Source organism: Pantherophis guttatus, chromosome 16, assembly GCF_059756535.1.
Source record: "Pantherophis guttatus breed Tessera chromosome 16, ASM5975653v1, whole genome shotgun sequence".
In the NCBI taxonomy this organism is placed as follows: Eukaryota; Metazoa; Chordata; class Lepidosauria; order Squamata; family Colubridae; genus Pantherophis; species Pantherophis guttatus.
This window is the reverse complement of record NC_142078.1, coordinates 19,303,897-19,324,801: the sequence shown is the minus strand read 5'-3', so window position 1 is coordinate 19,324,801 and position 20,905 is coordinate 19,303,897. Positions and strand designations below refer to the sequence as shown.

General features: G+C 49.4%; 1 protein-coding gene across 7 annotated transcripts in view; it reads left to right on the top strand.

Annotated features, from left to right (window-relative positions):
• Positions 1-20,905, top strand: part of NUP188 (nucleoporin 188) — a 44,369-nt gene that overhangs the window by 10,603 nt on the left and 12,861 nt on the right. For 3 of the 7 annotated variants that reach the window (XM_034436129.3, XM_087879620.1, XM_087879617.1), the window contains exons 14-44: positions 216-335; positions 940-1,066; positions 1,552-1,707; positions 2,224-2,350; positions 2,471-2,558; positions 3,066-3,142; positions 3,929-4,043; positions 4,196-4,316; positions 4,669-4,735; positions 5,010-5,135; positions 5,884-6,014; positions 6,191-6,297; positions 6,837-7,043; positions 7,581-7,750; positions 7,917-7,986; positions 8,218-8,285; positions 9,215-9,410; positions 9,724-9,798; positions 10,463-10,548; positions 11,368-11,513; positions 12,582-12,763; positions 13,395-13,595; positions 14,635-14,727; positions 14,828-14,986; positions 15,754-15,891; positions 16,417-16,491; positions 16,572-16,781; positions 17,308-17,439; positions 18,370-18,443; positions 19,445-19,574; positions 20,171-20,870. In XM_034436129.3, coding sequence (XP_034292020.1) covers positions 216-335; positions 940-1,066; positions 1,552-1,707; positions 2,224-2,350; positions 2,471-2,558; positions 3,066-3,142; positions 3,929-4,043; positions 4,196-4,316; positions 4,669-4,735; positions 5,010-5,135; positions 5,884-6,014; positions 6,191-6,297; positions 6,837-7,043; positions 7,581-7,750; positions 7,917-7,986; positions 8,218-8,285; positions 9,215-9,410; positions 9,724-9,798; positions 10,463-10,548; positions 11,368-11,513; positions 12,582-12,763; positions 13,395-13,595; positions 14,635-14,727; positions 14,828-14,986; positions 15,754-15,891; positions 16,417-16,491; positions 16,572-16,781; positions 17,308-17,439; positions 18,370-18,443; positions 19,445-19,574; positions 20,171-20,341 — 3,945 coding nt within the window. In that variant the 3' untranslated portion in view covers positions 20,342-20,870. Of the gene's footprint in view, positions 1-215; positions 336-939; positions 1,067-1,551; positions 1,708-2,223; positions 2,351-2,470; positions 2,559-3,065; positions 3,143-3,928; positions 4,044-4,195; positions 4,317-4,668; positions 4,736-5,006; positions 5,136-5,883; positions 6,015-6,190; positions 6,298-6,836; positions 7,044-7,580; positions 7,751-7,916; positions 7,987-8,217; positions 8,286-9,214; positions 9,411-9,723; positions 9,799-10,462; positions 10,549-11,367; positions 11,514-12,581; positions 12,764-13,394; positions 13,596-14,634; positions 14,728-14,827; positions 14,987-15,753; positions 15,892-16,416; positions 16,492-16,571; positions 16,782-17,307; positions 17,440-18,369; positions 18,444-19,444; positions 19,575-20,170; positions 20,871-20,905 lie in introns of those variants that run through there. The other 4 variants (XM_034436127.3, XM_087879619.1, XM_034436128.3 and 1 more) reach the window with 2 other exon arrangements.

The window sequence follows — 20,905 nt, the reverse complement described above, 5'->3', positions numbered from 1 at the left end:
TACATACAATTTTGGTTTTCTCTCTCTTGTATGCTTTCTTCAGGAAAAGCCGTAAGTTAAGGGCAACCAGTAGTTAAAATGAGATTCTATCCTTTTTTAAGGCCAGTATTTGAAACGAAGCAGTAGATCCATTTCATAGCAAAGCTAGTAAGCAAGCACATGTTGCAAAACAATGTCTGTTTTTGACAGCTTCTGTTTTATGCTTCTCGTGCCAGGAACCAACAGCAGGTCTGGGCATTATTTTGGATAGCGTCTGTGGCATGTTCCCACATCTTCTCTCTCCACTTCTTCAGTTACTCACTGCACTCGTTTCAGACAAGTCGACGGCAAAAAAGGTACGTATGAAAGTCAGAGGGAGAGAAATCAGTGTCTGTTGCTGTCGGCGGGGGGGGGTGTACTTTAAGGAGACCCTTTTAAGTCTCTCTCACTCAGAAATTTGAGCTAAGGTGAGCCTTTCATTCACAGAACTAGAGGTCCTTGGGTGATTGTGGTGGAAAGCGTCTGATTTAAAAACAAGCTTCCCTTCCCTTCCCTTCCCTTCCCTTCCCTTCCCTTCCCTTCTCCCCCCTCCCTCCCTTCCTTCCTAGGTCTGTAAAATGAGGACCCAGATTGTTGGGGGGCAAAAGGCTGACTTTGTAAACTGCTTAGGGCTGTAAAGCACTGTGAAGTTGTATATAAGTCTAAGGGCTATTGCTATGGCTACTAGAAATGCTTCTTATTGTAGTAAAGTAGAATAACAGAATCTACAGAGTTCCTCCCACTTGTACTAAACAGAATCAAGGAGGAGTTGTGTGGAGTTTCTTTGTCATGCTTGCACCTGTCTCGCTGATCAATTTTTTCTGCAGCCTCCCTTTTAATGACGTGTTTTCCCAAAGTTCCTTTCTACCTGCTTCTCTTCATGAGCACATCTTCCCTCTCTCTTCCCTCCCCCCCCTAAAGGTTTACACATTTTTGGACAAGATGTCATTCTATATTGAGCTTTATAAGCACAAGCCACCAGATGTCTTCCCTCACGAAGACGGGACCCTCTGGAGGAGGCAGACGCCCAAATTGCTGTACCCCCTTGGTAAGAGATGTTTTGGGACCCTCTGTCCTCCCTTCAAACACACGTGCTTGCTTATATTCATGGGGTCCTTGGTGCTCTCTGAGCTTGGTGGTTTTCTTGCAGACATTTCTTTACCAAGCTAGGTAACATCATCAGTGCTAGAAGGGAGTGGGGTTTGTCTAATGCTTATTAAAAAAAAAAGAGCAAACCCCACTCCCTTCTAGCACTGAGGAGGTTCCCTAGTTGGGTCATGAAACATCTGCAAGGAAACCATCCAAGATCAGAGAGCACCAAAGACCCCCACAGTTCAATCCCGAGCTACAAACATTCTCTTCTATCATTGCTAACATCCACCTTCTACTGTTCGACCGAACGAGCTGTTCCAAAACTATCTGGACCTCTCTTATCCCACTGACAGGTTTCCTAGTCTTGTTAAGGACCCCATTTTGTCGAGAGATCCTCTTTGTCCAAAACGGTTTTATTCTGTTTTCTTTTTCCCCTTTCAGGGATGGGTCAAACCAACCTTCGGATCCCTCAAGGGACGGTTGGGCAGGTGATGCTGGACGACCGGGCCTATTTGGTACGCTGGGAGTATTCTTACAGCAGCTGGACGCTCTTCACCTGCGAAATTGAGATGCTGTTGCATGTGGTGTCAACAGCTGGTGAGTTTCCAAGACTTAGAGGAGCTGTTCCTGACCTTGTGGGCAGCATGTTTGGTTGGAAGATAAAACACCCCCAAATGGGAGGCTGTCCAACTATTATAACAGGGACAGGGGAAAAGGCATATTGGTAGTCCTTCCTTCTGATTGCATTCTAACTTTTGATGAACCCTGAAAAGGTACTTACGACCAAAATTTTAAGTTTTGATGATCGCTGCTACCTTCTGTTGTAACCTAGGCCCAAGTAGTTATTACCAGATACAATCAGTCCTAAACATACATATTTTATTAGAACAGCTGAGAATTACTCCATTCTGTTTATAAGATAACTGTATGACATCTTGGTTTAGTGGAAGTATTTTAAAACACTTCCATTAAACCCACACTGTCCGTGTATAGTATGTAGGTCCTTGGTTTTTTTGTTTTTTACTTCTTTTGGGTTTTGCCATTTTGCTTTTGAGGGGCCTGGGTTCACGGCAGAAAAGAGCCGCGTCTACCTTGAACTCTTCTCTTTCTCAGATGTCATCCAGCATTGCCAGAGGGTTAAGCCCATCATCGATCTGGTTCACAAAGTCATCAGCACCGATGTGTCAATTGCCGATTGCCTCCTGCCCATCACCTCCCGGATCTACATGCTGCTACACAGGTGAGCTCTTGAGTGTCCACGGGGACCTCTGCCTTCCGACGGAGCCCTGGGACTCCATCTGAGGTTCTCTTCAGGCAAGACGATGTCACCTTCAGCTCTTTTGCTCTTTTCTTTTTGCAGGTTAACCACTGTGATTTCTCCCCCGGTCGACATTATCGCCTCTTGCGTCAAATGCTTAACGGTCCTGGCTTCCCGGATGCCTGCCAAGGTAAGAGACCCTCGGTCATTTCTGTTCGGTTGGTGTCACTTGGCTGATGCAAAGATACTTGAGGGACCGTCTCACCCCACTGGGATTGGCCCTGTCCCACTCGTGCCAGCAGAAGAGACAGGCGGAGGGTCCCATCAGCTTGATTATTCTGGCCGGTGGGGTCCAGAAGGAGGGCCTTCTCTGCTGTGGCTCCTGCCCTCTGGAACATCTCGCCTCCCCCGATGTGAGGTTGGCCCTTTCCTATCCTTTCGTAAGGGCCTAAAGACCTGCCTGTGCCAGTCGGCTGTGGGGGAAACAGCTCAATGGAGGGGTTTGATTGAGTAATAACAGATCCCACCTCCCCTCCCTATGCTCCCGCCCTCCCCACATCTCCTTGGTTTTAATGTCTTTTTATGTTTTTAACTGCATATGTAACTAAGCCGCCCAGAGTTACCCTATGGTTAAGATGGGCGGCCAATAAATTTTACAAATAATGAACGAAGGAACATCTCTGACCTTTCTCCCCAGGTCTGGACTGATCTTCATCATACAGGCTTCTTACCTTTTGTGGCAAATCCGGTTTCTAATATGAGTCACATGATCAGGTAATTTGCTATACAGATAGTTCTCCACTTACAAGAGAAAGAGAGAGAGAGACCCTAAGACAGTGATGGCGAACCTTTTTGGCACCCAGTGCCCAAAGCACACGCACGCGTGAATACACACGCACGTGCCCCAATCCCCAAAATACAATGTGAGTGCCCCCCGCGCATGTGTATGCATTCCCGCGCATGTGCCCCGGCTTCTGTTTTGGCTTCCAGGGTGGTGCAGGAGGCTTTTCAGGCCCAAAACGGGGCGCAAGGGGGGCATTTGCAATCTCGCAGTTTCCTCCCCCCTGCACCTGCCCAGGCTTTCACCTGGATTCCTGCCACGGAGAGGCACCTGCGGAGGGTGGAACCTGCGGAGATCAGGGAAGGCACAGGTGGCAGGAATGCAGGAGAAAACTAGGGGGAGAAAGGTAGGGAACGCTGGCGGGGAAAATGTAGAGATCGGTCAAGGCCCCGCCCCCAGACATGCGCGGCAGAGACCCGAAGAGCAGCTGGCTGGCGGGAGGCATGCGTGCATGCATGGTGGAGCTGGGCTGGGGCGACGGCTGGTGTGCCCGCAGAGAGGGCTCTGCATGACACCTGTGGCACGCATGTTATAAGTTCGCCATCATGGCCCTAACAGTTAGCAGGCTGGCCCTAATGTTCACAATATACTTTGCCACTTGTATATAAAAAGAGATCAACCCCCCCCCCCTCACACACACACAACTCCCTTCTGGCACTGAGGCTATTGTGTTTCCCAGCCTGCTGACTGTTGGGGTCTCTCTGTCTCTTCCTCCCCAGTGCAGAGGGAATGAACGCTGGAGGCTACGGGAATCTGCTGATGGGCATTGAGCAGCCTCAAGGCGAATACGGTGTGACCATCTCCTTCCTCAATTTAGTCATGACGCTAGTCCGGGTATGTGCCGAGAGAGAGAGAGAGGCAGCCTCTCATCCCTTTTGGTGCTGTGCTGCCAGAAAGACTTGGCGTTTCTGCTTCTTAATTTTTGTCTGGGTGACTGAGTGGTGGAACGTCCCGTTTAACTCTCCTTCTGGCTGTTTTTTCGTCAGGGGCAGCTGGGCAGCACCCAGAGCCAGGGCCTGGTGCCGTGCATCGTGTTTGTCCTGAAGGAGATGCTGCCAAATTACCACAAGTGGCGCTATAACTCCCATGGAGTGAGAGAAAAAATAGGTAAGCAGGGCTTTCTTCTCCCCCACCCCCGCCCCCCAAAAGGACTGAAATTTAGCCTGTCATTTTTTTCGGGACCTTTCCTTGGTATTAACGTAGGTTTCCTTGTGAGGGTCCTGAGGGCAGAAAACTCTGCAAAGTTTTCCAGATCATCCAAGGATGGTATTTCTCAACCTTAGCCGCTCTTAAGAGGTGTGGACTTCAGCTCCCAGAATTCCTCAGCCGGAACCCTGGGAGTTGAAGTCCACACCTCTTAAGAGCGGCTAAGGTTGAGAAGCGGTCCTTGGGAGGAGAGCTGAGCTCGTTCCCTTCTAACTCCCTTCTGAAAAACGGTGCGTCTTTTCCCTTGTTTCAGGATATCTTATCCTTCAGCTGATCCATGCAATCTTGAACCTGTGCCCTGAAATGGATCCTCGTAGCAGGTGAGGTGGGGTTTTTCCCCAGCAACCTTATATCCTGGATATCAGGCCCTTATCCTCCTTCACCCACTCTGTCTGCAGCTCTATTCCTTCTTCCTGCTGCCTGAAAATTAAAACTCACCCTCCATTCTTACCTTGATGCTAAAGCTTCTAGTCCTCCTGGTGGACTGGAGTGAAACAAGCCTCTTTGGATCCCTGGTGTGTGGTTGAAGCTCATCCAGACGTTTTTCCCATAGAAAGTTGAGCTTTCTCTCTCTTTTTTTTCCCCTTTCAGCAGTGCCCCCAGCCTCCAGGCCCTTTGCATCTTCAGCCTGGCCAATACAGAAGCAGGCCAGGCGGTCATCAGCATCATGGGCATTGGGGTGGACACCATCGATATGGTGATGGCCAGCCAGTCCTGCAGGTGAGTGCCTGCATTTTCTTAATTTGGGCGCTCTTGGCATTGCCAACGGGCGTTCATTCTTAGATTCTCGATGTTGCCGAAGAAGGGGCCCATCTATTCTCCAAAGCACCTGAGGGCAGGCTCAGTAACAGATGGGATCTTAGCCGAGAGAGATCCAACCTAGAATTCAGGAGAATTCTATTAATTCCACAATTAATCAGTGGAACGGCTTGCCACAAGACGTTGTGGGTGCTCCATCACTGGAGGTTTTCAAGAAGAGACCGGATACCTTTGTCCAGAATGATACAGGGTCTCCCGCTTGAGCAAAGGGTTAGACTAGGGCAGGGGTCTGCAACCTTAAACACTCCAAGAGCCATTTGGACCCGTTTCCCACAGAAAAGAAAACACCGGGAGCCACAAAACCTGGGTGAGCGTGGCCAACCCGATGTCACTCACTTCCACCAGTCACATGACCCATCCATAGCCACGCCTACCCGGCCGGTCATTAGGGCCAGCCAGTGGTGGGATCACCCGATGGAGCCACAGATTGCTGACACCTGGACTAGGGGATCTCCAAGGTCCCTTCCAACCCTATGAGTCTACGTTCTGTGACTTGGCCTGAGGGGTCCAAGAGTGCCATGCAGCCCTGTGGGTGGTTCTGAGTGAGGAGGGACATAACACCCTGCCTTTCCTGTCCTTCGGCTGCTGGTGCAATTCTGAGCAGAAATAGGACGTTTTTTTAACGTGGTTCTTCTTCCTGGCAACCCAGTGATGGGGAATCTCAGGGCCAGCTCCTGATCCAGACGGTGAAACTGGCGTTCTCCGTCACCAACAACGTCATCCGGTTGAAGCCGCCCTCCAGCGTTGTGTCACCTCTGGAGCACGCCCTGACTCAGCATGGTAGGTCCTTTCCTGCTGCCCTTTGAGGCTTTATCTTCTGCATTAATTTTCAGCTGACCGAGCAAAAGTTTTCGGATCCTGCTTATCCTGTGCAGAAACTCAATTGCCTATTGATCAATACTTTCTTTACATGTGACTTTACTCTCTTGATTCTCTGCCCTCCCTCCCAAACCCAGGGGCCCACCGGAACAATCTGATTGCTGTCTTAGCCAAGTACATCTATCATAAACATGACCCAGCCTTGCCACGGCTAGCCATCCAGCTCCTGAAGCGGCTGGCAACGGTAAGTGGTCCTTTTTCTTCTTCTGACACCGTTCATTGCTTGCCTTGCTTCTTGAACCCGGCCCAGCCAAGTTACAGATACCCTCAAGCAGGGGATAAAAACCAGCAAACGAATGTCCTGAAGCTGACCAGGCTAAGGATGCTAGCCAGGTGAATACCTGGTAGGCAGATTTCCCCCCCCTATTTTTCCTCCCCAAAAACTAAGCTGCGTCTTATACTCTGAAAAATACGGTAAAAATACGGATTTTTTTCAAGGAGAAAAAAGCCCCAAGAAAGCCCAGTTGCCTTTTGGAAAAAGCACCTTTGGGTTCTTAACCGGAACTTAACGAATAGTCCTGATTCTTTGCATCTCAAGCCCAATTGAGATGATGGTCAGGTTGAAGTCCACACATTGTACATTCGTTGAGAAACACATTGTGTTACCATGAACCCTGTAATAAACCACACGGGGCAGTGCGCCCTTCCTGTGCTGTGGGGGCACCTGGTGCATGGCATCTATGCCCTTCCTTCCTCATCTTTCCTCCTCTTCCCCCACCTTAGGTGGCTCCCATGTCTGTCTACGCCTGCCTCGGCAGCGACGCCTCTGCCATCCGCGATGCCTTCCTGACCCGCCTGCAGAGCAGAATTGAGGACATGCGCATTAAAGTCATGATCCTTGACTTCCTCACGGTGGCCGTGGAAACCCAGCCCGGCCTGATCGAATTGTTTCTTAACCTGGAAGTGAAAGATGGGAGCGAGGGCTGCAAGGTAACGCTCGTTACAGACCTTTTGGTAGAGGACGTCCCCTAATTCCACTCCCCTTTCGCTCCTTTTTCCTGGGAGGGGCCATTTACCGTCCACCTGTAGCTTTACTCCTGAGTTGACCCTTGTTCTTTAGCTGTTCCCTTCTCCTGGCAGCTCTGCACATGTGCCCAGGCTCCAGCTGTTCATCTGCCCCACTGATGTCTGACTCCGAAGGCAGCTGACAACTGTCAGATGGCCCTGGCCCCCTCTCTGCCTCCGACGCAGAGCCTTCATCAGAGCCTTCCCCAGACTCCAGGACTGGCCCATGTTCCTTCCCAATCTCTTCACTGTCTGAGTCTGCCACCAGCTCTGCTGGCTGCTGGTGGGCCACAACAGTTCTTGATTTATGATCACAACTCTTCTCTTATCACCAGACTGAAATCTGAAACAATCTATGCTGGGTTCAAGGTGGTTTTTAACTGTCAGCTATCAATTCAGTTTTTTGTGGCCTAAATCGAGACCTGGATCTGTTCTCCCTCCCCCTTCCCCTTCCCCTTCCAGGAATTCAGCTTAGGGGAATGGAGCTGCCTTCACGTGGTCCTGGAGCTGATTGACTCCAAACAGCAGGAGCGCTACTGGTGCCCGCCCCTTCTGCAACGAGCCACCATCGCTTTTCTCCACGCCCTGTGGCAAGACCGCCGAGACAGCGCCATGCTAGTCCTCCGGAACAAGTGAGCTAACCACTGTCTCTCTCTCTCTCTCTCTCTCCTCTTCAAACTGCGAGCTTTATTAGTTTAGCAAAATATAAAATTCAGAAAAATGAAAATAATGAGAAAATAGCAGAGGAGAAGAGGAAGAGGGGGGAAAAAAAACCCACAGCATTTTGTGTGTTTCTAGGCCAAAGTTTTGGGGAAACTTAACCAACCCGTTGTTTGGAACTCTTCCTCCGCCGTCTGAAACATCTGAGGTAAGGAAATGGGACTTTCACGGGATGGGACAGAGTTTAGCCCCCTTAGTCACTCTGAACCTGTGGGCTTCCTCTGCCTCTGGGCCGGGAATGTCCTGGATGTGCAGAAGAAAAGAAAAAGCAAAGAATTCCTGCATGGTTGAATGTTTCCGCTCTCTGCTTAATGTACGCCTGCCAGAAATGGCACATAGAAAAGCAACACAATTGTCGTGTTCCTTTCTCTGTTCGCAGCTGAGTGTCTTGGAAACCTGTGCCTTGATAATGAAAATAATTTGCCTGGAGATTTATTCCGTGGTCAAGTAAGTGGCATCACCGCCCTGAGTCCTACATTGGAGAAGGGCGGTATAGAAATTTAAACAAATAAATAAATAAATAAATAAGAGAATTTTGGTGAAGAAGAAATTCAACCTAGGAAGAGGGTATAGTGGTCCTTACAGATGTTAGGGTTGAGAATCTTGTTCCTCACCTGTTTCTCAGAGATTATATAACAGAATAACAGAGTTGGAAGGGACCTTGGAGGTCTTCTAGTCCAATCCTCTGTTCAGGCAGGAAACCATATAGCATTTCAGACAAATGGTTGTCCAATTTCTTCTTTAAAATGTCCAGTGTTGGAGCATCCATAACTTCTTTCAACTTTGTTCCAATATCTGAGGGGCTGCCCCAAAGAAGAGAGGGTCCACCTATTGTCCAAAGCACCTGAGAGCAGGATAAAAAGCAATGCGTGGAAACTAATCAAAGAGAGAAGCAACCTAGAACTCAGGAGAAATTTCCTGACAGTGAAAACAATTAATCAGTGGAACAACTTGCCTCCAGAAGCTGTGAATGCTCCAACACTGGAAGTTTTTAAGAAGAGGTTGGATAACCATTTGTCTGAAGTGGTGTAGGGTTTCCTGCCTAAGCAGGGGGTTGGACTAGAAGATCTCCAGGGTCCCTTCCAACTCTGTTCTTCTATTCTATTCTGGAGGTAATTCATTCCACTGATCAATTGCTCTCTAGGGCAGAGCTAGCAATACTCCACTTAAATTTTTCAGTGCTCTTTTCAGCTACCCAAGCTAGAACCTTCACTTTATTTGATATCCGAGCTCCCTTAGAAGCTCCCTTGTGCAAATTTGCATCAAGGACCTTATTTTTCCATTCTCAGTAATGTAGTTTGAACCCATCTGCTTGTAATCTTGATCATATTTCAAGGGGGAATTGTGTCTCTAATTGTGTCTTTTGTGGCCTACAGGGGATCTCTGGACCAGTCCTTGAAGGACACACTCAAGAAGTTTTCGGCTGAGAAGCGCTTTGCTTACTGGTCGGGCTACGTAAAGTCCCTGGCCTTCCACGTGGCCGAGACGGAGGGCAGTGGCTGCGCCTCTGTGACCGAGTACCAGATGCTGATCTCAGCTTGGCGAATGCTGCTTGTGGTTTCCACCAGCCACGTAAGGGCCACAGAATCTCTTGCTGCCTGTCTTGAAACGCTGAAGTGTAGGACCAAAGAGGAATTTCATAAGAGGATTAAATCCTCGCTTAACAATTGAGTCAGTTGAGCCCAAAATTGCTGTTGCTCAGGGAGATGTTCGTTAAGTGAATTTTGCCTCATTTTGTGGCCTTTCTTGCCACAGTTGTTAAGTGATTATTGCGCACACGGAAACCTCTTTGTATTAATATCTATACATTAATGTTGGGATTTATAGGCAAGAGAAACGGGTCATCGCTTTACCGGTTTTAAATCGCAAGCTTGATTTTTCTCAGGCTGATATCGTGAACTTGACTGACACGGAGGTTCAGCAGCTGTTCCTGGACGTCTTGAGTGGGACCAAGGCTTTGGTGAGAATTCGCATTTTAAAGACCTATCGTGGTTCAGCCATCAAACCTATTTTTGCTTGTGGGTGATCTCGCAGAAATGGCAGAGAAGAGGCTGTTTGGAGGGCTTAGCCCTTTTCGGCCCATCAGTTCTGAGGGCCTAGCTCAGCAAAAATATTAATATTTCCCTCTAGTTTTTTTTTTTTTAAAACTATGCCCTTGGATTCAGAGTCTTAACTCACTGCCCAGTGAATAGAAGACCCCGCTCTGCCTTCTTCTGTTCCTTGAATAGAGAGATTAAAAACAACATGCAAATGAACACCCTCAGTTGAAAAATATGCTTTAATTACCAGTTATTTTGCCTAAAAAGGGTCCTCCTTGTAGGGCCTTTTCTGGGGCAGCCCCACAATGTGTTACCCCCACTTCCTTGAGATGCAACCAAATTACAACCTTTGTGGTCCCTTCAGAAATTACCTTGATCTTTTATTCTTTCCCCTTTCTTATTATTTTATAATGCAAGTTTGCTAATCACAGTAATCCTTTCTAACTTTCGTGCACCTTTACTGGTTGATTTAAAGTCTCGACTGTTTCAGTTTGATGTCCTAGACTTGGGTGGCCAATATCTTTAAAACGAGTAATAATAATTTCATATTGAAAAGACACTCATTGAAAAGAAATCTTCCCACAGCTGCTGGTTCCCACTTCCGGGTGTTGCCTGCAGTTAGGATCCATGCTGTGCACCCTCCTGCTAATTCTGCTGCGACAGTGGAGGAGGTGAGTATTTTTGGTGAAAAGATGCAGCTGCCTAGGGGAAAAAAAAAAAAACAACCTAATTTTGCATACGGAATATCTCAGATTCGGTCCTGAGACTTTGCAGCAGGACTGAGAATATCTGAAAACCCAAATGTCTTGCCAGCTAGGAATGGGAAAACCCCACCAGTCGTTCCTCTGCCAGAGTTCTACTGGGGAGGAAGTTTGGGAAATTGAATCCTTGAATGTATTTACTTAATTAATATAATCGGCCAGTCCGTCTCTCTCAGCCCAACCCACCCGCCAGAGTGGTGGTTGTGGGGTAAATAAGAGTAGGAAAGTGTGTTGAATATGTTAACCACCTTGTAAAAATAATAAAAAAGGCAGGTTGTCAATAAATAAAACAACACAAATCGGCCACCTGATCAGCTCCATTTCCATGGGGATGGAGAAATGAAAAAACCACCACCACCATGTTTTTAGGGCCTTGGGAAAAAGCAACAGGGCGGGGGCAACCGTACTTCCGACGAAATGATTTCCATAGAAAAAGGGGCCACCACTGAGAAGGCCCTTTTTCATGGTCCCACCAGGTGTACATCCCTAATCGATACGCCCTCCTTTCCTCTCATGCTGGGCCAGGTGGGTGTAAGGCTTGACCAACCCTGCTTAGGCGTTACCTGGGAGCCATTCTATGAGGCCCAGCTATTGTCCACCCCAAAACTCACTTCCCGGAGCGATTCCCAAGTCCGAAGCTGCAACAGAGGCCGTCAGAAATACCTGGTAGGTTCTAACATATCTCAAGAGCCTTTCTTCCCCCTTTCTGCTTTTTCTCCCTGCTGTCAGCAAGTTGGGCTCGGCGGATGAAATCATCAACTCCTTGACGCAGATCCTGGACGGAGTGCTTCAGGCTGACCAGCAGATGATGGAGAAGACCAAAGCCAAGGTCTTCTCCGCACTCATCACTGTCCTGCAGATGAAAGAAACTAAAGGTCAGTGGGAGACAGGGGAGGCCTCACCAAGTTGAAAAATTAGAAGAAATGCCATATTTTTCGGAGTATAAGACGCACTCTCCCCCCCAAAAAAGAGGGTGAAAATTTGGGTGCGTCTTATATACCAAATGTTGCCCCGCCCACCCGTTGAAACCCCCCCCCTTTGGCCTCTGCCTCCCAGCAATTTACCTCCTTGCAGCAAGCAGCAAACAGTCCGTTTTCAGCTTCAGCACAGCCTGATTAGCACAAGCAGCTGATTGTCGGTTGGATCGGCCTCCCGACCCTCAGCTGTTTCAGGGCTGCAGAGATTCCCATTGCCGCACAGGCCTCCGCTGCTTGCTGCAAGGAGGCAAATTGCTGGGAGGCAGAGGCAGATGTTTTTTGTCGTCGTTTTCCTCCCCAAAAAAGGTAGGTGCGTCTTATAGTCCGGAGCGTCTTATACTCCGAAAAATACGGTACCTGAGTTGGATGCCAGGGTCCAATTCAGGTAGTCCTCAACTCGTTTACTGACCGTTCAAAGTTCAATGGCAACTTTTACAAAAGTTACAAAAGAAAAAAGGGAGAGAAAGAAGGGAGAGAGAGAGAGAAAGAAGGGAGGGAGGGAAGGAAGGAAGCAATAGCATGTAGACTTATATACTGCTTTACAGTGCTTTTACAGCCCTCTCTAAGTGGTTTACAGAGTCAGCCTCTTGCCCCAAACAATCTGGGTCCTTGTTTTACCCACCTCGGAAGGATGGAAGGCTGAGTCCACCTTGAGCCTGGTGAGATTCGATCTGCCAAATTGCAGGCAGCCGGCAGACAGCTGAAGTCGCCTGCAATACTGCACTCTAAGCACTGCGCCACCTCGGCTCTTTATATTGGCTTATTTATAATTCTGTTAAATATATTGATGTACTTATAGTTATAAACCATCTTTATCTTTAATTCATACGTAACAATAATTATATAACAATAATAAGTTGTCCTTTCTAATGTGACTTTTTAAAACTCCCCTCCTGCCTGAATTTTCCTTGCTTCGCATCAAAGTTCTCTCTCTCTCTCTCTTTCTCTCTGTCTCTCCGTTCCCAGCAAGCGAAATCCCTCAGTACTCGCAGCTGGTGCTGAGCGTGTGTGAGACCCTTCAGGAGGAATTCATCGCCCTCTTCGACCACACCCGGCACTGCTTGACTTCGGGAGATTCCCTGGAGGACAAAGACAGCATGGAGACGGACGACATCTCCCGGCACAAGCAGAAGGACCAGCGAGACGGGGCAAGTCACCTCGCCTTACCAGAAGATGATAAGAGATGCCAGTTGCTCTTTAGCATCGTTGGGGGAACGGAGGAATTCGATAATCGCAGTCTCCTTCCCTTCAGCCATCGGATGCTGTGGGGCGGCCCTCACTTCGCTCGCTCGTTAGATGGGAATCCAAGTCTCTGGCAGAAAGCATGGCAGGGTTTATTTATTGCCATTTATTTCTCCCTCCTTTATTACTGTATCGGTATCTCAAGGCAGCGAAGGTACTCCTGCCTCTTCCTCTAACGTCCCCACAACAGCAACCCTGAGAGAGAAGAACTGGTCCAAAGCCAACCAATTGCTTTCCTGGCTAAGGTGGGACTAGAACCCACCGTCTCCTGGTGTTTCCCTAAAGTCACCCAGCTGGCTTCCGTGGCTGAGGAGGGACTAGAACTCATCGTCTCTTGGTTTCTGGAGAGGCACCTCAGCCGTTAAACCAGACCGGTTCTCTTCTCCTGTCCAATTCAGGGATTCATTTTGCAGGCAAAGGAGGCCCCTCCCTCCCCTTTACATCTCTGTTGTGTCACTGAAGGCAAAATCATGCCTCTCTAAGCACAGAATCAGGTGGGCTCAAGCCTCCCTCCGCCTCTTTCCCCCCCCCCCCCAGGTGTGCGTGCTGGGTCTCCACTTGGCCAAAGAGCTGTGCGAAGTGGACGAAGACGGCGACAGCTGGCTGCACGTGATGCGGAGCCTTCCCCTCCTCCCCACCCTCTGCACCACCTTGGAGGTCAGCCTGAGGCTGAAGCAGAATTTGCACTTCACCGAAGCCTCACTCCACCTGCTGCTCACCTTGGCCAAGACTCAGCAGGTAAGCAGAGGGTTGATTGACAGGCCGGCTAGGCGCCCATTACAAGAACCACAACATGCCCACATGGGTCATCGGCCCTGCCTGGCACGGGCTGCAAGTACAGGCAGTTCTCGCCTTAACGGCCACAGTTGGCCACACATTTCCCATTGCTAAGTGAGACAGTGGTTAAGTGAGCTTTGCTCCATTTTGCAAGCTTACCACCGTTGTTAAGTGAATCGCGAATCTGGCTTCCCCAGAAGGTCACAAAAGGAGACCACATGACCCTGGGTCACTGCAACTGTCATAAGTACATGCCAGTTGCCAAGTGTCCAGATTTTGATCACGTGACCTTGGAGAATGCGCAACGGTTGTGCGAAAAGCCGTCATAGGTCACTTTTCCGGTGCCGTTGTGACTTCAGTCACTGAACGGTTGTAAGTCAAGGACCAGCTATAATCAGTTGTGTCAGTTGTGGACTTTGATGCGTGTGCCGCCCTCTTCCCCCCTCTGGACTCCTGTGCCAGAGTCTCTGGCAGAAAGTTGGCTTAGATTGGCACCAAATAGAAATCGCCAGGCTGGGTTCGCTCAAGTGGCTGTGTGAACCCTGCCAGGGGACGGTTTCTGGGTTTGGCCAGAGCAGGGGCCTGCAACCTTAAACACTCAAAAGAGCCATTTGGAGCCATTTCCCACAGAAAAGAAAACACCGGGAGCCACAAAACCCTTCCCATGCCTGACTATTTCTTGAGCGGCCACAAAACTAGCCTATGTAGTTGAATTAAACCTTCTGTTTTCTTCTGAAACTTTTCTTTTCTTGCATTTATCCATGGTTGGCCTATTGGGGGTTGAAAAGCTCAATAAATTGTGTGCTGGGGGGTGTCGCACACTGGCGGTTGTGACGCATATTTTGAGTGATGGAGCCGCAGCAGAGGGGTGAAAGAGCCACATGCGGCTCCAGAGCCACAGGTTGCTGACCCCTGGGCCAGAGCTTTTGTGTGTGTTGTAAAATTTGCCCCCTGAGCTACCCCAGCCCCTGAGTTTCTCTGATTTCCCCCTCTCTTTTAGGGGGCAGCGGCCGTGGCCACAGCTGGCATCCTTCACAGCATCTGCTTGCCCCTCCTGAGCGTCTACCAGCTGAGCAGCAACGGAGGGGGACAGGTGAGCGGGGGCTCCCCAGAAACGCACCCTGGAGAAATCCAGGCTCCCGGGTGCTGGCTTGTTTTCTTGTCCCGTGGTTTGACCTTGGTTGCCTGCGCAGGTCCCCGTTTCCTCTCGGCGGTCTCTGGACGGCCCGTCGTGGCCAGGCGTCTATCGCCTCTCCGTATCGCTGATGGAGCGCCTGCTGAAGACCCTCCGGTACAACTTCCTGACCGATGCCTTGGACTTCGTGGGTGTCCATCAGGAGAGGATCCTTCAGGTGGGCTTCTCTTCGGTCTGCAAGGAGGGAGGGGCTTCGAAGGAGGACCAATTTCTGGAATTTGGAAGACGGGGTGGCCCAACCTGTCCTTCCTGCCCAGGGCCCGTCCCTCGAGAGCGGAGGACAGGGAAGCATCCTAAATAGGCCAGGAACAGGAGGTCATCCCTGCCCCTCCCCCCCCAAACAACTGGCCGGTTAAAAAGAGTCCAGCTGTGGCACTCCAAAATGGGGTTAGGTCCTCCTTCGGTCATGAGTCTATCCATGTCTTTCGGCCAGACCTACAGGGTTGTTGTTATGAGTATAAAATGGAGGAGGAGGAGGGCTCCAGCTCCAGCAGCAGAGGCAGGATAGAAAGCTTAGAGGTAGTCCTCCATTTACGGCCACAATTACAACCAGCAAAGCAAGACAGTCGTTAGGCCACTGGTGAATCACACGGTCCTTAAGCAAAGCCGGCATCCCCCATTGACTTTGCTGGTCGGAAGCTGGCTGGGACGGTCGCAAGTGGCAATCAGGGGACCCTAGAACGTGCCACCTTCCTAAATAGAGGCCAGTGGCCAAAACACCTGGATTTCAGTGCCGTTGTAACTTCCGAACGGTTGCTAAATGGCTGTAAGTCGAGGACTAAATCTGCGGTTGCAAGTAGGCGAGAGGGGACGGGGTCTCGGCAAGGCCTCTTGAGGGAATCAGCAAAGCACCCCGAGGGTCCCGCCAGCCCATTCCCCTCTGGAGGTGGGGAAACGTAGGGCTCAAGAGTTTTCTACCCGCAGTGCTTAAACGCCGTCCGGACGGTGCAGAGCCTGGCCTGCCTCGAAGAAGCCGATCACACCGTGGGCTTCCTCCTCCAGCTGTCTAACTTCATGAAGGAGTGGCATTTCCACCTACCCCAGCTCTTGAGAGATGTCCAGGTAAGGGGCAGAAGCGGCCTTCTTGTGTGGCACATCGTGGCAGCGTCTGCGGCCGAGATACCCGGGGGTGGGGGGGAATAGTGAGCATGACTGCACCTCTTGAGGCAATACTAAAATTGAATTATTTTTTTTTAAATCCCATCTTGGATTTACCCCTTGGAAGGGGTTACAACTTAAAACCAGTCATTTAGCAATAGCATTTAGACTTATATACGGCACTTCAAAGCAGGGGTCTCCAACCTTGGCAATTGTAAGATTTGTGGACTTTTAACTCCCAGAATTCCTCAAAGCTGGCTGAGGAATTCTGGGAGTTGAAGTCCACAAGTCTTAAAGTTGCTGAGGTTGGAGACCCCTGCTTTAAAGTGTGCTCAATGTAAAAGCATTATCTGCATATTGTCCCCAATAATCCGGGTCATAAAATGAGGCTCAGCCTCACTAATAACTGCCTTGCTTAGCAACAGAAATGTTGGGCTCCCTTCTGGTCGTAAGCCAAGGACTATTTCCCCTCCTTCTCATCTGTTTCAGGTCAATTTGTGCTACCTGTGCCAGGCCTGCACTTCCCTGCTCCACAGCCGCAAAATGCTTCAGCACTACCTGCAGGTAAATCGCTGGTCCCACCTGCATGCGAGCCACATTCGGTCTGCCTGGGGTCTCCCCTCACTCCTGGGATTTCTTTCCAGGCCAAGAACGGTGAGTCCATTCCCTCGGCGGTCCTGCCTCGCCTCCAGAGAGCCCCGCAGATTTCGGCCAAGCCGGCCAGCCCCGAGTCGGAGGCGGCGGAGCAGAGGGCGCTGCGCACCGTCCAGTACAGCCTCCTGAAAATCCTCAGCAAGTGTCTTGCGGCCTTACGCCACTTCACCCCTGACATCTGTCAGATCCTTCTCGACCAGGTAGAGGGGCACCAAATAGTTTGTCCTCTCATGAACGTCCCAAAGGTCCAGAGGCAACTCGACTTTCTGGTTTTTTCTTTGAAGACGTATCGCTTCTCGCCCAAGAAGCTTCTTCAGCTCTGACTGCATGGTGGGGAATGGAAGGATTAATACACCTTGCAGGCAGCCATTCCCCAACCGTCCAGTCATTTTAAAAGGCTTGGGAAACACTACAATGACTTTGCCAAGATTCTTCCTTTCATCTTTTCTCTAATCTTTCTAATGTTTTAATTTCTAATATTTTCTGTTTTCTCTTATTGCTCTCGGCTTTCATACTGATGTATTCTCGTTGGGTTCCTTGTTACAGTTTCGTTTATTCTATTATTTTACTTCGGTCTACATTCTTTTCATTTCTTCCTTTGTATTGCTGTACGCCGCCTAGGGCAGCCCCACGGTGATGGAGGCAGCCAAATAAACATAGCCAATAAAAATAGCAAATAATACTGATTCTGCTCTGGGTGCATTTTGATTCTGCTTTCTCCCGCAGTCCCTGGACCTGGCAGAGTACAACATCCTTTTCATGCTCAGCTTTACGACTCCGGCCTTTGACTCGGAGGTGGCCCCCTCTTTTGGGACCCTGCTGGCCACCATCAACGTGGCCCTGAACATGTTAGGGGAGGTAAGAGTTCAGAAGAGCTCGTGCAGAGCGGAGAGGCACGGCCAGGCTGCTAGTTTGGAGATGCCGTAGAGTTATTCATATACTGCAGTGGTGAGGCCACACTTGGAATACTGCATCCGATTCTGGCCATGGTGATAGATAATGAGACTCTATAAAGAGTGCAGAGAAGAGCAACAGATGATTAGGGGTCTGGAGGTAACATATAATGAACGGATGTGAGGAACTGGATCTGTGTAGCCCAGGGGGTCGGCAACCTGTGGCTCTGGAGCCGCATGTGGCTCTTTCATCCCTCTGCTGTGGCTCCCTGTTGCTGATCGGCTCCACAATTGATAGGGCTTTCGGTTAGGACAGGTAGCGGAAAAAGGATGCCGTGCTAGGAGGCGACTCTATGGTGGGGGAAATCGGACTTCCGGTCGGCTCCAGAATTGAACGGGGGCTTCCGGTTAGGACCTTTGGGGCTCTTTCGAGTGTTTAAGCTTGCCGACCCCTGGTGTAGCCTAACGCAGAGAAAGACACGAGAGCAGCCTTCCAGCATTGGAGGGGGTGTCACAGAGGAGAGGGGGTCGGCCTGTTCTCCAAAGCGCCTGAGGACAAGAAGTAAGGGATGGAAATTGATCAAGGAGGGCTCCAGCCTAGAACTAAGGAGAAATTTCCTGAACGTGAGAACAATTAATCAGGGGAACGACTTGCCTCCAGCCCATCACTGGAGGCTTTCATGAAGAGACTGGACAGCCATTTGTCCAAAATGTTATAGGCTCTCCTGCTTGAGCAGGGGGTTGGACTAGATGACCTCCAAGGTGTTTTCTAACCCTGTTTCCATAGGTTGGAACCGTAACTTAGTGACCGAAGTTACAATGGCACTCAACAACAAAAATGACTTATTTTTTACTTTGTCTTGAGTCCTGATGCTGCTTTTCTTTCTTCCCAAAGTTGGATAAGAAGAAGGACCCCTTCAGTCTGGCTGCAGGGCCCTCCCCCCAGCAGGAAGGGAACAAGACCCTCAAGTAGGTACCTCGGGGCTTTGACCACCTTTGGAACACGGAACTGGAGAAGAAATCCTTTTTTTTTTAAAAAAAGGATATTTGCTGTGGGCTTGAAAGGAACTTCTCCAGCAAGGGCATTTCCTCAGCACAGTCCTCTCCATGCTACCCCAAGGAATATTCGAATTGCTCAGAAAGGGACCTGCTGCTTCTATTTCCTTTCCTTTCCTTTCCTTTCCTTTCCTTTCCTTTCCTTTCCTTTCCTTTCCTTTCCTTTCCTTTCCTTTCCTTTCCCTTCCTTTCCTTTCCCTTCCTTTCCTTTCCTTTCCTTTCCTTTCCTTTCCTTTCCTTTCCTTTCCTTTCCTTTCCTTTCTTTTCTTTTCTTTTCTTTTCTTTTCTTTTCTTACTTTTATTTGATTTGTATACCGCCCTACTCCCGAAGGACTCAGGGCGGTGAACAGCCAACAATAAAATACATACATGCAAAATTTAAAAAGCAGAAATAAAATTGAATTAAATTGTTTGGCCCAGACATTAAAACCCCAATCAATTTAAAACAAATTTAAACTTTGAGGATTAAAAATATTAAAAAATATTAAAATATTAAAATTGTTTAAAAAGAGGGAGAAAGTTAGGCCTTTCCTTTCCTTTCCTTTCCTTTCCTTTCCTTTCCTTTCCTTTCCTTTCCCTTCCTTTCCCTTCCCTTCCCTTCCCTTCCCTTCCCTTCCTTTTCTTTTCTTTTCTTTTCTTTTCTTTTCTTTTCTTTTCTTTTCTTTTCTTTTCTTTCCCTGTGTTATATTGTATTTATAAATAATTCAAAGTGGCAAACACACGCTATCCTTTGGGGATAGGTTTGGGGAAACTGCTGTTTGCATCTCAATCAGTCTTTCCGCTGGTGCAGAGGTGGGGAATTATGGCCCCTTTATGACTTGTAGGGACTTCCACTCCCAGAATTCCTGGGCCATAATTTCCCACCCCTGTGTTAGCGCTTTTCGGTGGCTCAATAAGCCACGTCTTTGTTCCAGGCCTCTCCTGATGTTTACCATGGAGAACTGCTTCTACCTGCTCATCTCTCAAGCGGTTCGGTATTTGAAGGATCCGGCGGTGCACTCGCGAGATAAACAGCGCATGAAACAGGAGCTCAGCTCAGAGCTGGTAAGGGGGGCCGCCCTGGCTCAGTGGGTTACTGCGACTGTCGTTCCCATCATCCCGGGCAGCAGCTGCCTTTGGCTGGGCTGAATGGGATGATGGCAGTCCCATCACGTACACAGATGGCAAGGGTGGGAAGGAGGAGACGGACCGGTTGACCTATTTGCCTCCTGCCTTTATTATTTGTACATAAAACTCATGGTGGCGAATGTATCTGACACACCTTCCTCCTATTTTCCCCACAACAACATCCTTGTGAGGTGGGTTGGGCTGAGAGAGAGGGACTAGCCCAGTCACCCAACTGACTCACATGCCTAAGGCAGGACTCGAACTCAACGTCTCCTGGTGATTGGCCAAAATTCACCCAGCCAGCTTTCAAACCTAAGGCAGGACTAGAACTCACCGTCTCCTGGTTATTATCCCAAGCTTATCCAAGTAGCTTTCATGCCGAGGGCGGTACTAGAACTCACGATTCCTGGTGATTGGCCCAAAGACACCCAGCCGGATTTTATGGCGAAGGCAGGACTAGAACTCACCGTCTCCTGGTTCCTAAACCAGCCTCTTAACCCTTCCTGTAACAGAATCCTGTGTTCTCTTTTCAGAGCACGCTGCTCTCCAGCCTGTCTCGCTATTTCCGCCGTGGTGGTCCTTCCTCGCCTGCCGGGGGCCTTCTGCCCTCTCCCCAGGGAAAACCCTCCTCCAAGCTGGGGCCGGAAGGCCAGGACCCCCTCTTCCAGCTGGTGCAGACCTTTGTCAGACACGTGCAAAGATAAATGCCACCCACCCCGGCTGAAGACGATTCTCACTCCAGTTCGTCTCCCATCCATTCTGGGACCTACCACCCACCACCAGGGAGGCGTTGGCTGGTCTCTTCCAGCAAAGGACCCCGTCTGCGGGAAAGACCCCCACCCCCACCCTCCCAAAGCAATTGTGTCGCGAGTAAATCTGGCTTGGCCTTCATAAGCCTGTCCCTTATTTTTCTAGCTTAACGTACAGCCCAGGATGGAAAGCAGATGGAGAGAGCTTGAATTATCCCTTCCGAAAACAGTATCGGGCATTAATCTCGTAGGTCGAGGACTGTTTTGTGACGGAGCTTTGCCAGCTAAGGGCAGAGACCCTCCTGTCAGGATTCCCCGTTTTCCATGGGACCCGTCTCTGCCGTTCTGAGGGCAGGGAAGAGATATTTTTTATAAAGTCCTCGTTCCAGGCAGGATCGAAAACCAGAATCCCATTGCTTGAGTCTCCCCGTTTTTTTGTACGAGTTGTTTCCTATTTATATTGATTAAACACGTTTCTAAGCAATGCTGGGGCTCCAACCTCTTGAATGTTCACGAAGT